Here is a 19,204-nt window from a genome sequence, read left to right as displayed (position 1 = left end):
GGAACTGAAACGCTCCTAGAACCAAGGTTTTCCAGTGAACAACATCTCACAGTTAAACAAGCACAGGACTGGACCAGGAGTTGGGGAAGAACCTTGGAGTTAGGGGTTGCAGCCCTAAACATGTGGTCGGTCGTTTACCTCTATCTTTTCCCTACTTTCTGATCTATAAAATAAATGGGATTCATTTAGACAGATTTTTAAGATCCAGGCAATGACATGGTAATAGTCCATATAGCGTTGGACTACCCTTTCAACCTAACTTTAGTTACCTAACTTTCCGGTTAAAGTAAAAATTAAAAAATGAAAAATGCAACTCCAAAGGAACCCGGCTTGACTAGGTCTGTGACTAATCACCACCGGGCCAAAGACGAGGTAAAAGGCTGGCCCGGACTTGTTTGGCTCCGAGGGCGGGGCAGGTGAAAGGCCGCAAGGGCGGAGGCTGTGTTTCAGCTGATGCGCACGGCCCACCCCGCGCGATGGCTGCGGCAGCGGCGGCGGCGGCGGAAGGCTTTTTGGCCCTGAGGGGAGGTGGAGCTGGTCGGTGGAGGGAGGTTGTGGTGGCGGAAGAGGCTCGGCGGCTGATGGCGGCACAAGCTCGGAAGCCTCTCTAACGTTCTCTCTGTCCCGGAGCCCCTCGCATGGTAAGCGTCTTCCCCGGCCGGCCCCAGCACCTTTTGCGGGACGGTCCCTAGCTGGAGCTCTCTGGGGGCTCGTGATACGCTCCTCAGCTCTTAGAGTCTAGGGGCCTGGCCAGTCTCGGGAATGATCTGGTGACGATGCAGCCAAATGACGATGCTTTCCTTTCCGAGGACAAACTTTTCCTCCTGGACTACGATTGTGACGGGGGTGTGGGCAACTTCGGTTAGCAGTAGGGCTGGGAGAAACGACGGGTGCCCGCCCCAGACGGCGGGGAGGCCCTGGGATAGGCCTTCGCTGTTTGGGAGAGCCGTGTGGGACGTGGGCACTTGTGCGGGGGGGCGAGTGACGCGGGGGACCCCTGAAGAAGAACCTGTCTTGCCCGAGGCCTAATTCTAGGGTGTGTTTTAAGGGCAGTGTGTTTGCTACCAGCGTGGGCTAGCTTGGGAAAACAGGTCGAGTTGAGGCTCGGGTTTGTCCGGGTGGGGTGAAACCCAGGTGTTTTGGTTTGTGTCGCCTCTGGAGAAAGAGGCGGAGACTCACTGCGCCGCCTACGTTTGGTTGCTGGGGGGGCGGAGTTAGCTGTTGGGGCGGGATCGAGTACTTCACGTGGGCTACAGGTCTAGCAAACGCTTTTCTTGGTCTGTTTGTAGATGGCTCCTACGCTTAGTGAGTTCGGGGGGATCTTAAAAAAGTCTTCTGAGGAGAGTCACGGCTTCCTTTGCTTGGGCAACTTTTCTTGATTTCACAACTCTCCCTTCCACCCTCCCAGCACCCGGCGGGTCCGCAAGTTGTGGGCTAGTCCCGACCAGCGCGCATCGCCTCGGGCAATCTTTGTTTGCGGTGGATGGGGGTGGAGTTGTGTGTGACTGTTGTTACATCTATATTACCTTTCTATAATAGTTTTGTTTGAAAACTGGCATTTGACTTTATACATATATTACGTTTTAGGCATCAGAGTTTAGTTACGTTGCTGTTATGACAAGGATTTAGATGGGAAAGTTTAATTTTTCAGCTCTGCTTTATGCTTATTGTAAAATTTCTGCAGACTCAGCACTAATTATAATTTTGCTGCTCGGTTCCAAAGCATTTAAAGAGATTTTTGGATAACATGTTAATGTAAAAGTGGGCTGATTGCCCTTCAAAGTACAATCGGGTATAGAGAAGGGGCTGAGGCCAAGCCTTTGTTTTGTTCTTATCTAGACTAGACTCGATGTCTTGAAGAATTACGTGATTACGCTAGAAATGACTTATTAGGTCTTTTTTTATTTCTTTTTTTTTTTTTTTTTTTGTAGCTTCAAAGGACATCCTATTGTAGTTTTTGTTCTCGTCATCACATTCGTAAGTTGCATACCTCTGTTTACGGTCATGGCTGCAGCCATTTAATGTTAACTATGAAACGTCCTAACGATGCTCGTGTACTTCTTTGGGGGAATATTTTGGGGGAATACATATGCGAGGTTTATTGGATTTTATTCTTTTGGAATTTTGATACTACCGTAAGTAAAATTTTGGCTGTATGTTCTTCTGGCTTTTTAAAGTGTATTTTGGCCCGACTAAACCCTTACAAAAAGATAAAAATTCCATCTTTATATGGGCTAAGTTAAAGCTTTAGAAACCATCTTTTAAAAACAATCTACAGAGTAAATAAAAGTATTAGTAACACCTGGGTGGAGTATAGTGGCGCTTGTGAAGAATCGTAGAGATAGGGATGGTTTTAAGAGTGCAAATTAACGGATTGTTGGCTTAGCTTCTGCCTCCCAGAAAGATTGCAGATAACGTTTTTCTGCTTTATAAACCAGCTGATAGTTTTTCTAAATATCAGTAATTGAAAACTATTAGAATGTCAAACTGTTTTTCCTTCAGATGTTCGTGTGCCCTATGGGACTGAAGTTCAGAGATAATTTTAAAAGTTCATGGATTTTTAACTGAAGATTTTAAAAACTTTTTGCTAAGTTTGCCATCCACCCCATGTAATGTGTTCCTATTGCGGTAGGTCATACATGGAGTTTTTATTATTAATCTCAAAAACATACACAAAAGGAGAACAAATAGTAAAAGGAACTACCATTTTACTAATCTTGTTTTATTTCCTCCCCCAGTACATTTTTTCCCCAGGAGTTTTTAAAGCCAATCCGGGACATCAGGATATTTCATTTATGATTAGAGAAAAAAATAACAGTCACCACAGTCACATCACACAGAACAAAATTAGTTTGTGTATTTTCTAGTTCTGTAGACTAAGGCTTACATTTTTGGGCTAGTCCAGTAAAATAAGTATCAGAAGCCACTGGAAAAATACTACCACAAAAGCCATTTGTTTTGGTCTTGAAAAAGTTCCAGGAGGAAGAAATAAAGAGAACATTAAAGTGCTTCCACCTGCGCCCCCCCTTTTTTTAAGCTACTTCACCAAGTGCCCACTGCACATTATTTATCTTTTCCTTAGATAGTGATGAATCCCCCAAATAACAAAATGTGGATTTTAGACTAAAGATTTTATAATATAAAGTTTACAGCATAGCTCATGCAAAGGAACTCTAGATATTGTTGGACCTTTGGGGAAATACAGTAGGAAACATGGAAGAAGGCACTGTAGGCATCATGCATATGCATTTCAGACTTTGTTTCCCTGCTGAATGCGTTTGGTTCTTTAATTCTTGAGTGGAAAATGTTTGCTTCGCCTTGGCTTGCTTGCATCTTAATGTACCCAAGTTTCTGGAGATGTACTTTAGAGAATGGGAAGCAAAATTTGGTATAGTACAGCTGCTTCCACTTCCCTTTGTGTGTGGGGGGGGCTGTATTTCCTCTCCAGCTGAGGTGCAGTTTGTTCTTACGATGTGAAGCTACACTTCCCAAGCATTACCACAAGGTGATGCAATGACTTTGCACATTACTTTCCCACTGGGTGGTGTGTGTGTGTGTGTGTGTGTGTGCGCGCGCACGCACACGGGTAGTGTTTAAATCTATCTGAATCATCTTGATAAATTGACATTCTCAGTGCATTTCAGCATTTTTATGTTTGCCCATCTTTTCATTTCTTTATCTGTGTTAGTAGTGAAACAGGAATTATATGGGAAATTTTTACTATTTAAAATGCGTTGATCATGTGGTAATTACATTGAGATTATTTACCCTTGTTAACTTTTTATGACTAGAAGATAGATTGGAATTTAATTTTTAAAATTTAAGAACTAATAATGAGAGTGGAATGACTTGTAAAATATTTCGGTGGTCATAATTGCACTGAAATTTTTAAGAAGGTTGGAGTGTTGGAGAGAGATTAATAAAGAAGGTTAGGATGATCACATATTATGCTTAAGATTTATAATCTTAAATATATTTAAAGTCTGGTGTTAGGGTGTTCTATTAAACACCTGAATTTTGGGGGGAAGGTTTAAAAATGAAATTTCATATTAATGTGTTTATTTAAAATGAAAATGCATTTATATGTACTTGTAAACAGTTAGGTTAAAAGTTAGTCTTCACATATCCCTCATGAGTAAAGACTATTAACTGTATTTTTTAGTCCTTTCTGATGCATTTGTAAGCATATATACACACATACGTACATAAATACATACACGTATACCTTCCTGCTATTTTTCTACTTTAACTTTTCAGTGAAGTAAAAGTGTAAGGTTGGATTATGGATTTTTAAAACACTGTGTAGTTGAGGTTAAACAAAAGTTTAAACTTCACTGACTTAAAACATAATTGCAGCTTTGTTGATATAGTTTACTTTAGGAAACATGTTAAGTTTTAAGAAAAAGTTTCATTCTTAAATTACTTGTAATTAAAAACATTGGCAACTCATTCTAAGCTAGCCTTATTTTCTCCTTACTAAATGTTTTCCTCAGAGAAGCCTAAATCATTTTCTTTGTAGAAAAATATTACTGATTCACTTGCCTCAGTTTTGGTAGTTGTATCTGCTAGAGGTGGTTAGCTACTGTTTCTCTTAACTGGTATAACCATTAGTGAACAGTTTTTCAAAACTGGAATCAATTGGTTATTTTTCCTTCTTTATGAAGCCATTGACATGAAAAGAGATTATCATTAGTGACTTTATTAGCTCATGACATCCCCCTGAGCGCAAATGAGCTCACACAATTCAAAGAAAGTAATAAAACTCTTTATTTTAGGCAGAGTTCTCAATGTTTCTAAGTAAGTGCCACCTTTTCATTTTATTGAAGGCTTTGGCATAGTAGTGATAGTTAAATCCGTCTGTGAAATAGGGCTGCTGGTAATTAAGCCATTTTGTTAGTGCAGAGATGCAAGAGGATTGCTACTGAATGCGCTGTCCTTTCCTTGGAATCCTGGCGAAGCTCAGGTTGGGGAGAGGTTAACAGACAACCAGATTGGTATTCTACCACAGTGGCTTCCAGGTTCACCATTGATAGTCTCGTTATAAGATATCCAGTATATTGTTTCGGTAAAGCGTTACTTCAACGAAGCAGAGAAGATACAAGAAGAAAAGTGGATATTTTCTGAAATGCTTATTATTTTCAAACTTTAAAAATTTGCCTTGGTATTTCAAACGGGTCAGTAAAAGAAACATTGTGAAAGCACATTGTCTTAGATCTTCTTAGCAATGAAGACTTTCTTAATAGTTAAAATATGAGCAGAGACTAACTGCTGTGCTTGCCCTGTAGAGACTTTATTGATTTGTGAAGTAAATTAATTTGTTTAGCAAAGATCTTGCCCCGATTTTCCCATCACAGATTTTCGTGGTGACTTAGAAGGAAGAACCATGGGGACATTGGCATCGTTTTTTATGTGTAGCGTAGAATCAGTAATCAGTAATTGTACTGAGTCTGCGATATTGTATAGATAGCTTTTTTGAGTAAATCCTCAGTCATATCCTTTTTCTCAAAAGTAGAGCACAAAATATGGAAAATATTTGTGTCTTGCAGATTTTTTAAAAAAAGATTTAATTAGAGTGTGCAGGTGTGAGCGTGGTGGGGGAGGGGCAGAGGGGAGGGAGAATCTTGGTTTTTAAATTTTTTAATCCCCATGTGACTTTCTGAACCTTTTTGGAAATTATTTCCCAGTTTGTATTTTTATATTTAACCACATTTTTAAGGAGGAGTTCCGAGTATGTATCTTCTCAATAATTACGGCATACAAATGCTCATGTAATTTGCATTCAGTGTTATGTATTTTCTGAAGGTATAAGTTTGTTAGTTGGTATCATTCAGCTTGTATGATCTGCTTGTTTCAGATTCACAATGACATCCTTTCAAGAAGTCCCCTTGCAGACTTCCAACTTTGCCCATGTCATCTTTCAAAATGTGGCCAAGAGTTATCTTCCTAACGCACACCTGGAATGTCATTACACCTTAACTCAATATATCCATCCACATCCAAAAGATTGGGTTGGTATATTCAAGGTAAGAACTTTTTATTTGTGCGTATTTCTTCTACGTAGGTACCTTCTATTTTCTTTTTAAGCAAGTTGATAAGTAGCTTGTATTACTCTTGTCTTTACTCTGCATTAAGGGTCTTGTTTTTATGTTTGTAAACTTAAACATTTTGTAAACATGAAATATTTAGCAGTGCAGTGTAGTATACAAGAACTTCACCAGACTTGCCTCTCTCTGATCAAAAGTTTCTGTGTCACTCAAGGTCTGTGAAACCTTTTTTGGAACCTTTTTTCCCCTTCCATTTTCTCCATTCCTTACTTGAAAAAAGATCTTTTCCTTTGAGTTGCTATATCGTTTATTGTCTCTTCAGTCATTTTAATTTTATACAACTCTACAGCTGCGTTATTTATTGTTGTCCTGCATTGCTTAAATATTGCTCATATTGTCTTATGCTTTTATAAGAGTATTCTGTTTTACATGACTGAATGGTAAGCTCTCTAATGGGAGGATTCCCAGTTCTTACATTTTGTTAGTCATTTTTTATAATATTGGCCTGAGAATTACATTGAGGTGATCGTTACGGTGGTGCCTCACTGTGCTGGAGATTTTCTGGCAATTTCAACCCTTCAGAATGTATTGGAAAACTAAAACATAAGAGAGTCCTTGGGGTGCCTGGCTGGCTCAGCTGGAAGAACATGCAACTCTTGATCTCGGGTTCACGAGTTTGAGTCCCACATGGGTGTACTTAAAAAGTGTCCTTTGAATAGCCAAAATGTCATAAATGCCCAAGTAATGGAACTTTTCTCCTAGGTTCCTCTGTGTTCTCCCTCAGAATAAGTTTTAGGTACGATTTTGTCTGGTGTGTGTAAGTTAAACAACAGAGTAGAAATAAGAATAGCTGCTAGAATTAGGCACATTGAAGGTATCTAGAAGTGGAAGCCTTTTAGAGGGAGGAGGGCCGAAAAACTATGGGACAAATAAAGTTTTGGCATCTAATGACATTTCCTTTCTGAGTCCCTTCTTTCTTGATTTTGCCTGTTAGAGGAGTCGCTTACTGTTTATTTCCTTCTTGTTTAAGTCGCATTCTAAAATGGAGATACAGTCATTGTAAGCATTTTTATGAAATCAGTACCGGTTTTGATTTTATGTGAGATATGGGTATTAGACTTAGTGAGAATTGGTGTTTTGTATAAGAAGAGTAGAGCAGAGCAGGGAAATGAGATTGAGGGAAGGAAGGTGCATTTCTGGCAGGAAACTGGTATAAGCAAAGGCACAGAGGTGAGAATGTTAATGGATACAAGTTACTTTGAGTAGAACATAAGCTTCATTTAGGGAAGTGCAGGGAGATAATGTTGGAATTAAACTTTAGGCTGTCCATGGAGACCTTCAGTTGTAGGCTAAAATGTTTGTAGGTTTTTTATTTTGGGCACTGGGATGTCTTTGCATATGTAGGTATGTAGGCTGATGAATTGTATTTCAGGAAGATGAATGTTTACATTTTTCCTTCAAACTACTATGTATAATATTTTTATTTTCAGTTAATAGCCTATTGCCTAATCCCAAAACTAATGACTTTCCCACCAAATCTAGTCAAACACCAATTCTGTCCACTTTCTTGCCCGCTTACTTTTGTATCTGTAATACCAGTGCCCTAATCTTATGCCTGCCTTAATCTCTTTCCCAGACTATTGCAATAGGTCACTTGTTTTTCCTGTTTTCAGTCTTGCCTCCCCCACCTTATCTGTTCTTGAAATTACTCTATATAAACTATAATATAAAATGAAAATCCGAACAGATCTTCCTTCTGTTTCAAACTCGTTTTTTTTTTGTTGTTGTTGTTTTTTTTTTTAAGATTTTTAATTTATTTGACAGACCCAGCGAGAGAGGGAACACAAGCAGGGGGAGTGGGAGAGGGAGAAGCAGGCTTCCCACTGAGCAGGGAGACCAATGCAAGACTCTATCCCAGGACCCTGGGATCATGACCTGAACCAAAGGCAGATGCTTAACGACTGAGCCACCCAGGCGCCCCTGTTTCAAACTTTTCAGTGGTTCTTCATCATCTGTGCAATAATGCCAAGACCAAATAACTTCACCAGAGTCCCATATAAGGCTTCCTTTTTTTTTTTTTTTTAAGAGTGTTTATTGGAGAGCGCCTGTGAGCCCGAGTTGGGGGAGGGGCAGAGGGAAAGGGAGAAGCAGATGCCCTGTGGAGCAGGGAGCCGGAGGCAGGGCTTGATCCCAGGACCCTAGGATCATGACCTGAAGGCAGATGCTTCAACGACTGAGCCACCCAGGTGCCCCATATAAGGCTTCTTTCTATGACTTGATCTGTAATTTCATTTTTTGGTCATTGCCTGCTTATTTTTTGCTTTGGTAGTGCTGAACTCTTAATCTCTTGTGCACTCCAAGTACTGTAACTTTTCTCTAAGAAATGAATACGTAAATAAATACAATGGTGTAGAATGCCCTTGGATTGTAGAATTGCCTGGATAATACTTTAAAACTCAATAGGCATTTCAGGCATGTGGTAAAAATTGGAGAATACACGGGAAGACTCAAGGAAGAAAATCATGTTTGTTTATTTATTTAAAAGATTTTATTTATTTGTCAGCGAAAGAGCACAGGCAGGGGGAGTGGCAGGCAGAGGGAGAAGCAGGCTCTCCACTGAGCAGGGAGCCCAAAGCAGGACTCGATTCCAGGACCGTGGGATCATGACCTGAGCCAAAGGCAGACACTTAACTGACTTAGCCACCCAGGCATCCCAAAAATCATGTTTATAATACAGTGGGATTGCCTTGCTTATTGCACTGCATGTTTTAAAACACTTAGGTGTACTGCAAATTGTCCCCTAGGATGACTTTGATAGATAAAGTATTGAAAGGCAAGCAGGGAGCAAGTGCCCGGATAGTGGCCATAAGTGGGAAGGAGTGAAGGGGAAGGTGTGTGTGGTATGTTTGTGAAAGTGTTAGGGAATTTGACTTGCCCGGGACAGATAATCCGTTTTAGAAGATTAATGGGAAAGGTTGGTTTGGATCATGTTATGGATTGTTTTAATATTTGGCTGAGGAATGAAGTAAAGCAGAGAGTAATAAAGTTTAGAGATGAGTTTTTATCTTGGAGGGTTGAGTAAGATAAATTGAAATTAGAAGAGAATGGAGACCAAGAAAATGTTTAGACTATCCTAATTTTCTAGGTGAGATAAGGCTTAAAGTGGAAAAGGGAGTCAGTTGTGGGTAATAATCCATAAGTAGAATCAGTGGGGGTTTGTCAGCAATTAGTTGAATGAATTTGGGCTGGAGCTCATTGGTGGCGTCAGGATATTCAGTAAGGACTAATAAGGTCATGTGTTAAGAGTGGGGGAGGGCTTGAGTATGCAGATGCTTTGGTCTTGCTACTATGGAAGAATGTCATAGGGAATTAGAGATTGCTGAGCATTGGTTTTAGCACTTTTTCCAGAAAGGTTCAGCACCTAGAATTTTGAGTGAAGAAGTTTGGTGTATATTTTTCTAGATTTTAAAAATCCATAGACTTATTTTATACTATTGTGTAGGTTTTGTATTTCTCTGTATATAACTAGCAAATTCACTTTCAGTGCCTTTTCCTCCTCTCTAGTCTTAGGTCTGTCTCCTTTCACCCCTCCCCCCAAATCAGTCCCCCTGGAACTCTTTTCTCTCTTTACAAGTGCTCTTTGTGTGCTCTCCCTAATGTTTTTCTTTCTGTCAAGGTTTACCTAGTTTTACTAGGTAATCTTGATGTCCTTCTGTTCTTTACATTCCCTCAGAATTTACGATCAGTGCTTCTCATCCAACATGTTTTTCTAAAATGTTAATCCTATTTAAAGGGAACATTGGGGTGCCTGGGTGGTTCAGTCTAAGCGTCCAACTCTTGATTTCAGCTCAGGTCATGATCTCAGGGTTGTGAGGTGGAGCCCCCATGTTGGTCTCCACACTGGGCGTGGAGCCTGCTTGAGATTTTCTCTCCCTCTCCCATTTACCCTGCCCCCACCCCTTCTGCCTCTCTAAAAGAAAAGGTTGGGGGGACACGTTTGTGGTTTTTTTTCCCCCCTCCATGTTATCCTTGTTTCATTTCCTTTTTAAATGTTCTTGTTTTACTATTGCATTAGTAACGGAAGAATGATGCCCAGTACTATTGTAATTTCCCAAACTAAACTGTTAATGGTTGCTTTGGTTTCCTCCTTAATATAGATAAACCCTCTTAACTGGATTAAAATGTAGCTTCTAGAAGCAGTGTGTTTTGACAGTCATAAGTAATTTTGACTGTTCCATTGTTCTAAGTGTTGTCATTCTCCCTGCCATTTGTCATTGTTCTAAAATTCTGTTATTCTAAATGTAGTAATTTTCTTTCCATTTGCTACTTGTAGACTAAAAGGCAAATTCCCTTGCATGTTAAGGGAAGTAAATCTGTCTGAATTCTGAAACCTGAATGCCAATCAGGTTCTAACCAGGTGACCAGGAAAATAAAGAGAAACAAGCTGTGACTTGGACCCTTTGTTGTTTATTGGCTCGTTTAATTAGATGTTTATTATTCCTATCATATGGTCCTACATAATTTCCAGATGTCTACTGTTTCTTCCATTATGACCTGCTCTACTCTATTTTCACGTGGGGGGTTAGCCATACCTATCCCAAAGGAGCCAGTACTTTGTATCTTTCCAGATTGAGAGACTTTTACATTTATTTATTTTTAAAGATTTTGATGTATTTATTTGAAGGGGAAGGCGGGGGGCAGAGGGAGAGAATCTCAAGCAGACTCCCAGCTGAGTGCGGAGTCCGATGCAGAGCTCGGTCCCACAACCTGTGAGATCATGACCTGAGCTGAAATCAGGAGTTGGACACCCAACCGAATGAGCCACCCAGGTACCCCTACATTTTTTTTATGTATGCTTGACATGTCCCTTCCAGAATGACCTAAGATCAGTTGTTCTTTTTTTCCTCAAGGAATTTAAAGCATAGTTTTATAGTTTATACTCAGATTGGGTTTCATTCATCTTCTCCCTCAGTGGGCTCAGTGTGGGATACCTGTGACATCTTCTAGCACCAACAACCACTTTCTTGAGAAGCCTTGTTCAGACTTAGGCAATAAAGGAAAGCAAAGTATGTTAGGCATACTTTGTAGGTTGCCATTGAGGGCAACTGATAAGGGATAGTCTTGAGCTATTGTGATTCATTTAGAGAAAACACAGCAAGGACCGAACCATTTAACTTTTTTTTTTTTTTTTTTTAAAGATTTTGAGAGAGCGCAAGTGTGCGCCTCCCAGGCAGGAGGAGGGGCGGAGGGAGAGGGAGAGGCAGACTTCCCGCTGAGCAGGGAACCTAATGCGTGGTGCCTTCCCAGGACCCTGGGATCCTGACCTGAGCTGAAGGCAGATGCTTAACTGACTGAACCACCCTGGCGCCCCTAGATAGTACGCCTTTCAGTATCGGTGTATGGTCAGGGACAAAACACAAGCTACAGTTTTTGTACCAGGCATATATGTTGGGGGGAAATCTTCAGATGGGCTTTTTTTTTCCTTAGGAGATGGTGAAGCATTGGGGGATCTGAAGTGAGGGAGAGAACATCATAGAATCAAGATCACTGTCCCCAGTAGGCTGTATGTCCTTGGGTATTAATGAATGGTAACACTTAACGAATACTAATGTGCTCAGTACTCTGCTGATTTCTTTATAGGGATTATTTTATTTATTACACAGCCCTTTGAGATTGTCATCTTCATTTTAAAGAGGAAGGAACAGAAATAGCTTGTCTGAAGTCATATAGCTAGTAAGTGATCTTTTCTGGCAGTCTGACCTTCCTATGCTCTTGATCACTGTAATATACTGTGCTTGCAATAACTACCATTTTTGGAGTGCTTACTATGGGTGAGACACTGCTGGGTGCTGCTTTTAAAAAGTTCATCATCGGGGCGCCTGGGTGGCACAGTTGTTAAGCGTCTGCCTTCGGCTCAGGGCGTGATCCTGGAGTTCTGGGATCGAGCCCCACATCAGGCTCCTCTGCTGGGAGCCTGCTTCTTCTCTCCCACTCCCCCTGCTGTGTTCCCTCTCTCGCTGGCTGTCTCTCTGTCACATAAATAAATAAAATCTTTAAAAAAAAAAAAAAAAGTAAAAAAATAAAAAGTTCATCATCTAATTTAATTCTTTTAACAATCCTGAGAGAGAAAATAACTGAGCCCTAAGTGAGGTAGACCACATCATGGGTTCGTCAGTGTAAAGAGATGAGTAGTGTCTTTCAAATGTTTTCAGATCTTTTTAACTGACAGAAAGAAATTCTGGGATTTGGCTTAGCAAGAAGTTGTATGCAAGTAACTTGTGAAGCAGATTTTCAAGAAGCATTATTTAGCCTTCATGCATTGATATTTTCTAATTCCATGTAATTAAAAAATAAGTGGGGCTGTGAACTGTTGAATTGATATTATCCCTTTCTACTGGGTTGTGACCTACAGTTCGAAAGCACTCCTTTAGAGACCATTGCTAATATTTTAGTTTCAGTGTTCTGTAATCTAACCCTAGGTCTATCAGAATTGTAGAATGTATGTATAATCTAAATCTGTGGGTGGTGCATAATTTCTTATATTATCTGCAAATGGATATATAGTACAGGCATACCTTGGAGATACGGGTTGGGTTCCAGACCACCACAGTGAAGTGAGTCAAGATTTTTTTGGTTTCCCAGTGCATATAAAGTTGTTTACACTGTATTATAGTTGGTTAAACATGCAGTAGCGTTATGCCTAAAAAAACCAATGTATATACCTTAATTAAAAAATACTTTGTGCTAAAAACTAACAATCATCTGATCTTTCAGCAATTTATCTTTTTGCTGGTCAATGCCTTGATGGTTGATAGCTGCTGACTGGTCAGGGTGGTGGTTGCTGCAGGTTGGGGTGGCTGTGGCAATTTCTTAAGATAACAAAAGGGGTGTCTGGCTGGCTCAGTCGGTGGAGCGTGCAACTCCTGGTCTCGGGGTTGTGAGTTCAAGCCTCACATAGGGGTTGAATTTACTTAAAAAAAAAAAAAAAAAAGACAACAGTGAAGTTTGTCATATCCATTGACCCTTCCTTTCATGAATGATTTTTCTATAGCATTTTACCCACAGTAGAACTTTTTACAAAATTGGAGTCCTCTCAAACCCTGCTGCTGCTTTATAAACTAAATTTCTGTAATATTCTAAGTCTTTTGGTGTCATTTCAACAATCTTCACCAGGTGTAGATTCCATCTTGAATCTTTCTTTGCTCATCCTTAAGCAACTTGTCATCTGTTTAAGTTTTATCATGAGATTGCAACGATTCAGTCACATCTTCAGGCTCCACTTCTAATTTTAGTTCTCTTGCTGTTTCTACCACATCTGCAGTTACTTCCTCCACTGAAGTCTTGAGCGCTTGCAAGTCATCCATGAGGGTTGACATCAACTCTATTGCTGATGATGTTTTGACCTATTCCCATGAATTGTGAATGTTCTTAATGGCATCTAGAGTGGTGAATTCTTTCTAGATGGTTTTCAGCTTACTTTGTCCAGATCCGTTGGAGGAATCACTACCTATGGCAGCTATAGCCTTACAAAATGTATTTTTTTTTAAGATTTTATTTATTTGACAGAGACAGCGAGAGAGGGAACACAAGCAAGGGGAGTGGGAGAAGGAGAAGCAGGCTTCCTGCCAAGCAGGGAGCCTGGTGCGGGGCTCGATCCCAGGGCGCTGGGATCATGACCTGAGCCAAAGGTAGACACTTAACGGCTGAGCCACCCAGGTGCCCCACAAAATGTATTTTTTAAAAAAGATTTATTTGAGAGAGCTATCATGAGCACGGGGAGGGGTAGAGGGAGAAGCAGACTCCCCACTGAGCAGGAAGCCCTATGTGGGACTCGATCCCAGGACCCTGGGATCATGACCTGAGTTGAAGGCAGATACTTAACTGACTGAGCCGCCCAGGCACCCAAAATGTATTTCTTAAATGATGAGACTTGCAAGTCCAAATTACTATTGATCTGTGGGCTGCAGGATGGATATTGTATTAGCAGGCATGAAAACAACATTAACTTTGTTGTATATCTCCACCAGAGCTCTTGAGTAAACAGCTGCTTTGTGAATGAGCAGTAGGATTTGGAAAGGAATGTTTCATTTCTGAGTGGTAGGTCTCAACAGTGGGCTTAAAATACTTAGTAAACCATGTTGTAGACAGATGTGCCGTCATACAGGCTTTGTTCCCTTTAGGGATTTAGATTTAGCCTAATTCTTAGGGGGCCTTGGATTTTTGAGGGGGTAAACGAGTATTGGTTTCAACTTAAGATTACCAGCCGCATTGGCCCTTAGCAAGAGAGTCAGCTTGTCCTTTGAATCCAGGCATGTGACTTTTCCCTCCAGAAGTCCTCGGTGGCTTCTTCCAATATAAGACTGTTTCATCTACATTGAGAATCTGTGAGTTAGTGTAGCCACCTTCGTTAATTATCTTAGGTATTCTTGACGCAGCAGCTTGTACGTTAATATTTGCAGCTTCGCTTTACACTTCTGTGTTATGGAGATGCTTTATATAGATCTCGTGAACCAACCTTTGCTAGCTTCAAACTTTTCTGTAACTTCCTCACTTCTCTCAGTCTTAATAGAATTTAAGATAGGCTAGGGCCTTGCCCTGGATTAGGCTTTGGCTTGGAGAGTGTTGTGGCTGGTTTGATCTTCTGTCCAGACCACTTTTTCCATGTCAGCAATAAGGCTGTTTTGCTTCTTATCATTTATGTGTTCACTGGAGTAGCACTTTTATTTTCTTCAAGAATCTTTCCTTTGCATTCTTAATTTGGCTGTTTGGTACAGGAGACCTAGCTTTCAGCCTGTCTTGGCTTTTGACATGCTGTCCTCACTAAGGTTAATCATTTCTAGCTTTGATTTTAAGAGTGAGATCTGTCTTTTCCTTTGGCAAGACTTTGAGGCCACTGTAGGTTTAATAAATAGGCTAATTTCAATATTATTGGGTCTCAGGGAATAGGGAGGCCTGAGAAGAGGGAGAAAGATGGGGTAGTAGCCAGTTAGTGGAGCAGTCAGAACGTGTATATGAAATTCATCATCTTACATGGACGTGGTCCGTGACACTCCGAACAATTGTGACAGTAACACCGGAGATCACTAGTTGTAGATCACCGTAACAAATGCAGTAAGAATGAAAAAGTTTGAAATATTCAGAGTTACCAAAATGTGATACAGAGCCATGAGGTGGGAAAATCGTGCTAATAGACTTGTTTGATTCAGGGTTATCCCAGTTCTTCACTTTGTAAAAACAAAACAAAACACAGTATCTGTGAAGCACAATAAAATGAGTTTTATGTGTACCTGTTTTAAACATCTCTGATATTCAGTATTTAACACAGTACAGTCCATCTAGAAAATACAGACTGACATCTGTAATATATACATTTTATAAGTTGAAAATGTTTTAGATATATGTGGGATATAAGTTTTCTATTTGTGTATATGAAGATCTTGGTAATAAAGGACTTTTTACAAAATTTACCAATTGGCTGCAGGTAAGACTTGGTATGAGAGATTACTATAGTTTACCACGTTTAAGGTAGAGAGGAAAATCTAATCACACTGAAATTTGAGACATAAAGTAAGTTTTAAAACTTATGTTTAGTGAGGGGGCGCCTGGGTGGCTCAGTTGTTTAAGTGTCCGCCTCTTGATCTCAGCTTAGGTCTGGGTCATGAGTTCGAGCCCTGCTTAAAAAAAAAGGAAAACCCTTATATTTAGTGAAGTCAAATTTTAAAGGAAACATAAGTTGTTATATTTGATCACGTGTATGCTAAGATTTTGCTTGAGAAATTGGGTATCAGATTGCATTTTTAATACATAAAAGAAACTCTACTGTTCAATTTATATAGGTTTTTATAACATTAGGTTATAGCTTAATAAAAATCATAAAAATTTGACATACTTGTTAAAATACTCAGTGATTTGTAAACATAGTAACACATGGTTTAACTTTAGGATGCAGTAAAAAACAATGTGCTGTAAGATATCACTCTTAATATTAAAATACTTAAAATGCCTGTGTTTTTGTTTCCCTTTAGGTTGGATGGAGTACTGCTCGTGATTATTACACATTTTTATGGTCTCCTATGCCTGAACATTACATAGAAGGATCAACAGTTAATTGTGTATTAGCATTTCAGGGTAAGAACTGAAAACTGCAGAACTTGATGAAATTTGATGTTTTCTTGCCATTAAAAATGTTGTTCTCCATTGTAATGGTCTACTTAGGCATGTCCAACATATCAAAGTTGAGTTAATTAGTATCTTTGTTGAGCAAAAATCATAAGAATGTAAATATGTAGTGTAGGATGCATATTTTACGTGGACATTTAAAAGGGTTTTTTTTGGCTTTTTATTGAAGAGTGAGTTTCTTTCCAGATCTTTGGATGATTTTTTTTTCCAAATGAGAAAACTTACTGCTGTTAGAATAATATAGCAAATAGAGTGAGAAAAATAATTCTATATGAAAACTACAACGACGATTAACAGGGTTTATAAAGCAGTTGCTTATAAAATGGATGTAAGGGAATAATATAAAATCATTCTTGGCATTATATACAGAACTAAAAATATACTCTTAATTTAGAAGTCTGTCACAGAATTTGCTTCAGAGTGATTTTCGTATTATAATTGCACTGATTTTTGGATTATATTAAAGCAAATTCTTAGCCTTGTTTATGCTATGGATTCTTTCTGGTCTGTTGAAGCTAATGAATTCTGTCTCAGTATGATATTGTAATACACATAAAATGCAGAGAACTAGGGGTGCCTGCCTGGGTGGCTCAGTCGGTTAAGTGTCTGCCTTTGGTCAGGTCATGGTCCCGGGGTCCTGGGATCAAGTCCTGCATCAGGCTCCCTGCTCAGTGCGGAGTCTGCTTCTTCCTGTACCCCTCACCCCTGCTGGTGCGCTCTCTGCACGCATGTGCACTCTCTCACTCTCAAATAAATAAATCTTTAAAAAAAATGGAGAGAACTGCAAGGAAGCAGTAATATTCTATTGAATGGGTCTAACAGTTTGTTCATTCGTCTGTTAAAGGACACCTTAGCTGCTTCCAGATTTTGTCAGTTGTGAATAAAGCTGCTATAAACATACATCACAGGTTTTTGTGTGGATATAAATTTTCCACTCATTTATGTAAATACCAGTGAGTACAATTACAATTGCTGGATCCTGTGGTGTGTTTAGTTTTGTAGGAGACCACCAAACTGTTTTCCAAAGCAATAATACCATTTGGCATTCCCATCAGCATTGAATGAGAATTCTTGTTCCTCTGTGTCTTTGCCAGCGTTTGGTGTTGGCATTGTTTTGGATTTTGGATTGGTTGGTTTTTCAAAGAAACTTTATTCTGAGGTTTGTATTTGTTTGGTGTGAAAATCAATTGGTAATGTGACCACGTGGAACTAGCATATAAAAAAAAAATCTTGTACTATGTCAAGAAACATTGAGAGGATAGAATTTGTAATGTAATATAGGCATAGATTTAGGTTCTCATGTATGGATTAAGAAATGATGTAGATTATATATCTGGTTTATCTTTTGACTCGTAGCCTCTTTTTAGATAAATTCAAATGTGTATATTGGAACTGATTTTGTTAAGATTTTTTTTGTTTTTAAGATTTTATTGAGAGAGCCGTGCACAAACACGGGGTGGGGCAGAGAGAGAGGGACAAGCAGACTCCTTGCTGAGCAGGGAGGCCGACTCAGAATCCTAGGACCCTGAGATGATTTGAGCCAAAGTCAGACACTTAACTGACTGAGTCACCCAGTGCCCCAAGGCATTTTTTCTTAAAAATTGTGGGTTTATTTTCAGTCATTTTTAATGTGATTAATTTTCTTTAACTTACTCAATTTGTTATAGTGACTAATGACTTTACTAGTGATTTACCAAGAAGTTTAAAAGCAATTTGAAAAAAAAAAATCTGATTTGTTTATACTTTAAGAACATTTTCATGGGGACTAAGCATAAAGGCAGTAAGTTTTCCAAGTTTTTGAAAATTCATCATGTTAATTTCTACTTTGAAATTCAGAAATAAAAGCTTCTGCCTGTCTAGAACTCATTGGCTATATAAAGAGGTCAGGATAGAGTCATGAAAAACTTACTTGTAGAGTATTAGAGCTAGAAGAGATTTTAAGCATAATCCAAAATCACTTTGCTCAACTTGTGAATGAGTCATGAGAATCTTGGAATGCAAAACTCAGAACAACTAACAAAAATGCATGAATGTAATTCTTTTTCTATATGGACCCTTGTTGAAATTTGATCGCTTTACTATCTTATTTTCAATGTTACTAATCCAATGAGAGATTTTTCTAGATAGATCTGTTTAAATTGCAACTCTGAATAACTAGGTCTTGTATCTCAAATGGTATATTTGAACTGTTTATTAGTGGATTATTTTTGTGAGATTTATCAGATCTTGAATATCTAGTTTGTAGAATTTCGAATGTCATACCAGAGCTGATTGGTCAGAGTATATATATTTTTTCTATTTAAACTTTTTAAAATAAGTTGAGTGGCCATTTAAGTTACTTAGCCATGGCTTAATAAATTTAGTTGTATATATTAAGAGGGTGGGGTTTTTAAAAACTTTAAAAAATACATTGCCAAATCTCCTGTTTTTTTTTTTTTCCCTTAAGAGAGCATGAGGGGTGGGGGGGTAATAGCAGGGCAGGGGAGAAGAGGAGAGAGAGAGAGGGAATCCCAAGCCCAATGTGGAGCTCAGTCTCACGACCCCGAGTATATGACTTGAGCTGAAATGAAGAGTCAGAGGCTTAGCTGACGGAGCCACCCAGGTGCCCCTGTATTACTCTTAAACTTTATATTTGAAAATAATTTTGGATGTAAAGTTGCAAAAACAGTACACAGAATTTCTGTATACCCATTACCCAGCTTCCCTTAATGTTAACATTTTACTAGTACATTTACTTAAAAAACCAGGAATTTAACATTGGTACAATACTAATGATTCAAGTGTAAACCTTACTCAGATTTTACTGTTTCTTATAGTTTTCTTTTCTGTTCCTGGATCCAGTCCAAAATCCCACTTTGCATTTAATTGTGTTACCTTCTTATCTCCTCCAGTCTGTGACAGTTCCTCATTCTGTCCTTGTCCTTTTACCTTTTTGAAGAGTATTATTATTTTCAGAGATTTCATTTTTTTTGACAGAGTGT

General features: G+C 39.1%; 1 protein-coding gene across 2 annotated transcripts in view; it reads left to right on the top strand.

The window, feature by feature from the left end:
• Positions 1-506: 506 nt before the first annotated feature.
• Positions 507-19,204, top strand: part of TAX1BP1 (Tax1 binding protein 1) — a 78,799-nt gene continuing 60,101 nt past the window's right edge. For both annotated transcript variants that reach the window (XM_008686440.2, XM_008686439.2), the window contains exons 1-3: positions 507-641; positions 5,855-6,023; positions 16,070-16,172. In XM_008686440.2, the coding sequence (XP_008684662.1) occupies positions 5,862-6,023; positions 16,070-16,172 (265 nt within the window). In that variant the 5' untranslated portion in view covers positions 507-641; positions 5,855-5,861. The remainder of the gene's footprint in view (positions 642-5,854; positions 6,024-16,069; positions 16,173-19,204) is intronic.

The sequence above is a fragment of the Ursus maritimus genome, unplaced genomic scaffold, assembly GCF_017311325.1.
Source record: "Ursus maritimus isolate PB19 unplaced genomic scaffold, ASM1731132v1 scaffold_3, whole genome shotgun sequence".
Lineage (NCBI taxonomy): Eukaryota > Metazoa > Chordata > Mammalia > Carnivora > Ursidae > Ursus > Ursus maritimus.
This window is presented reverse-complemented; position numbering and strand designations above follow the sequence as displayed.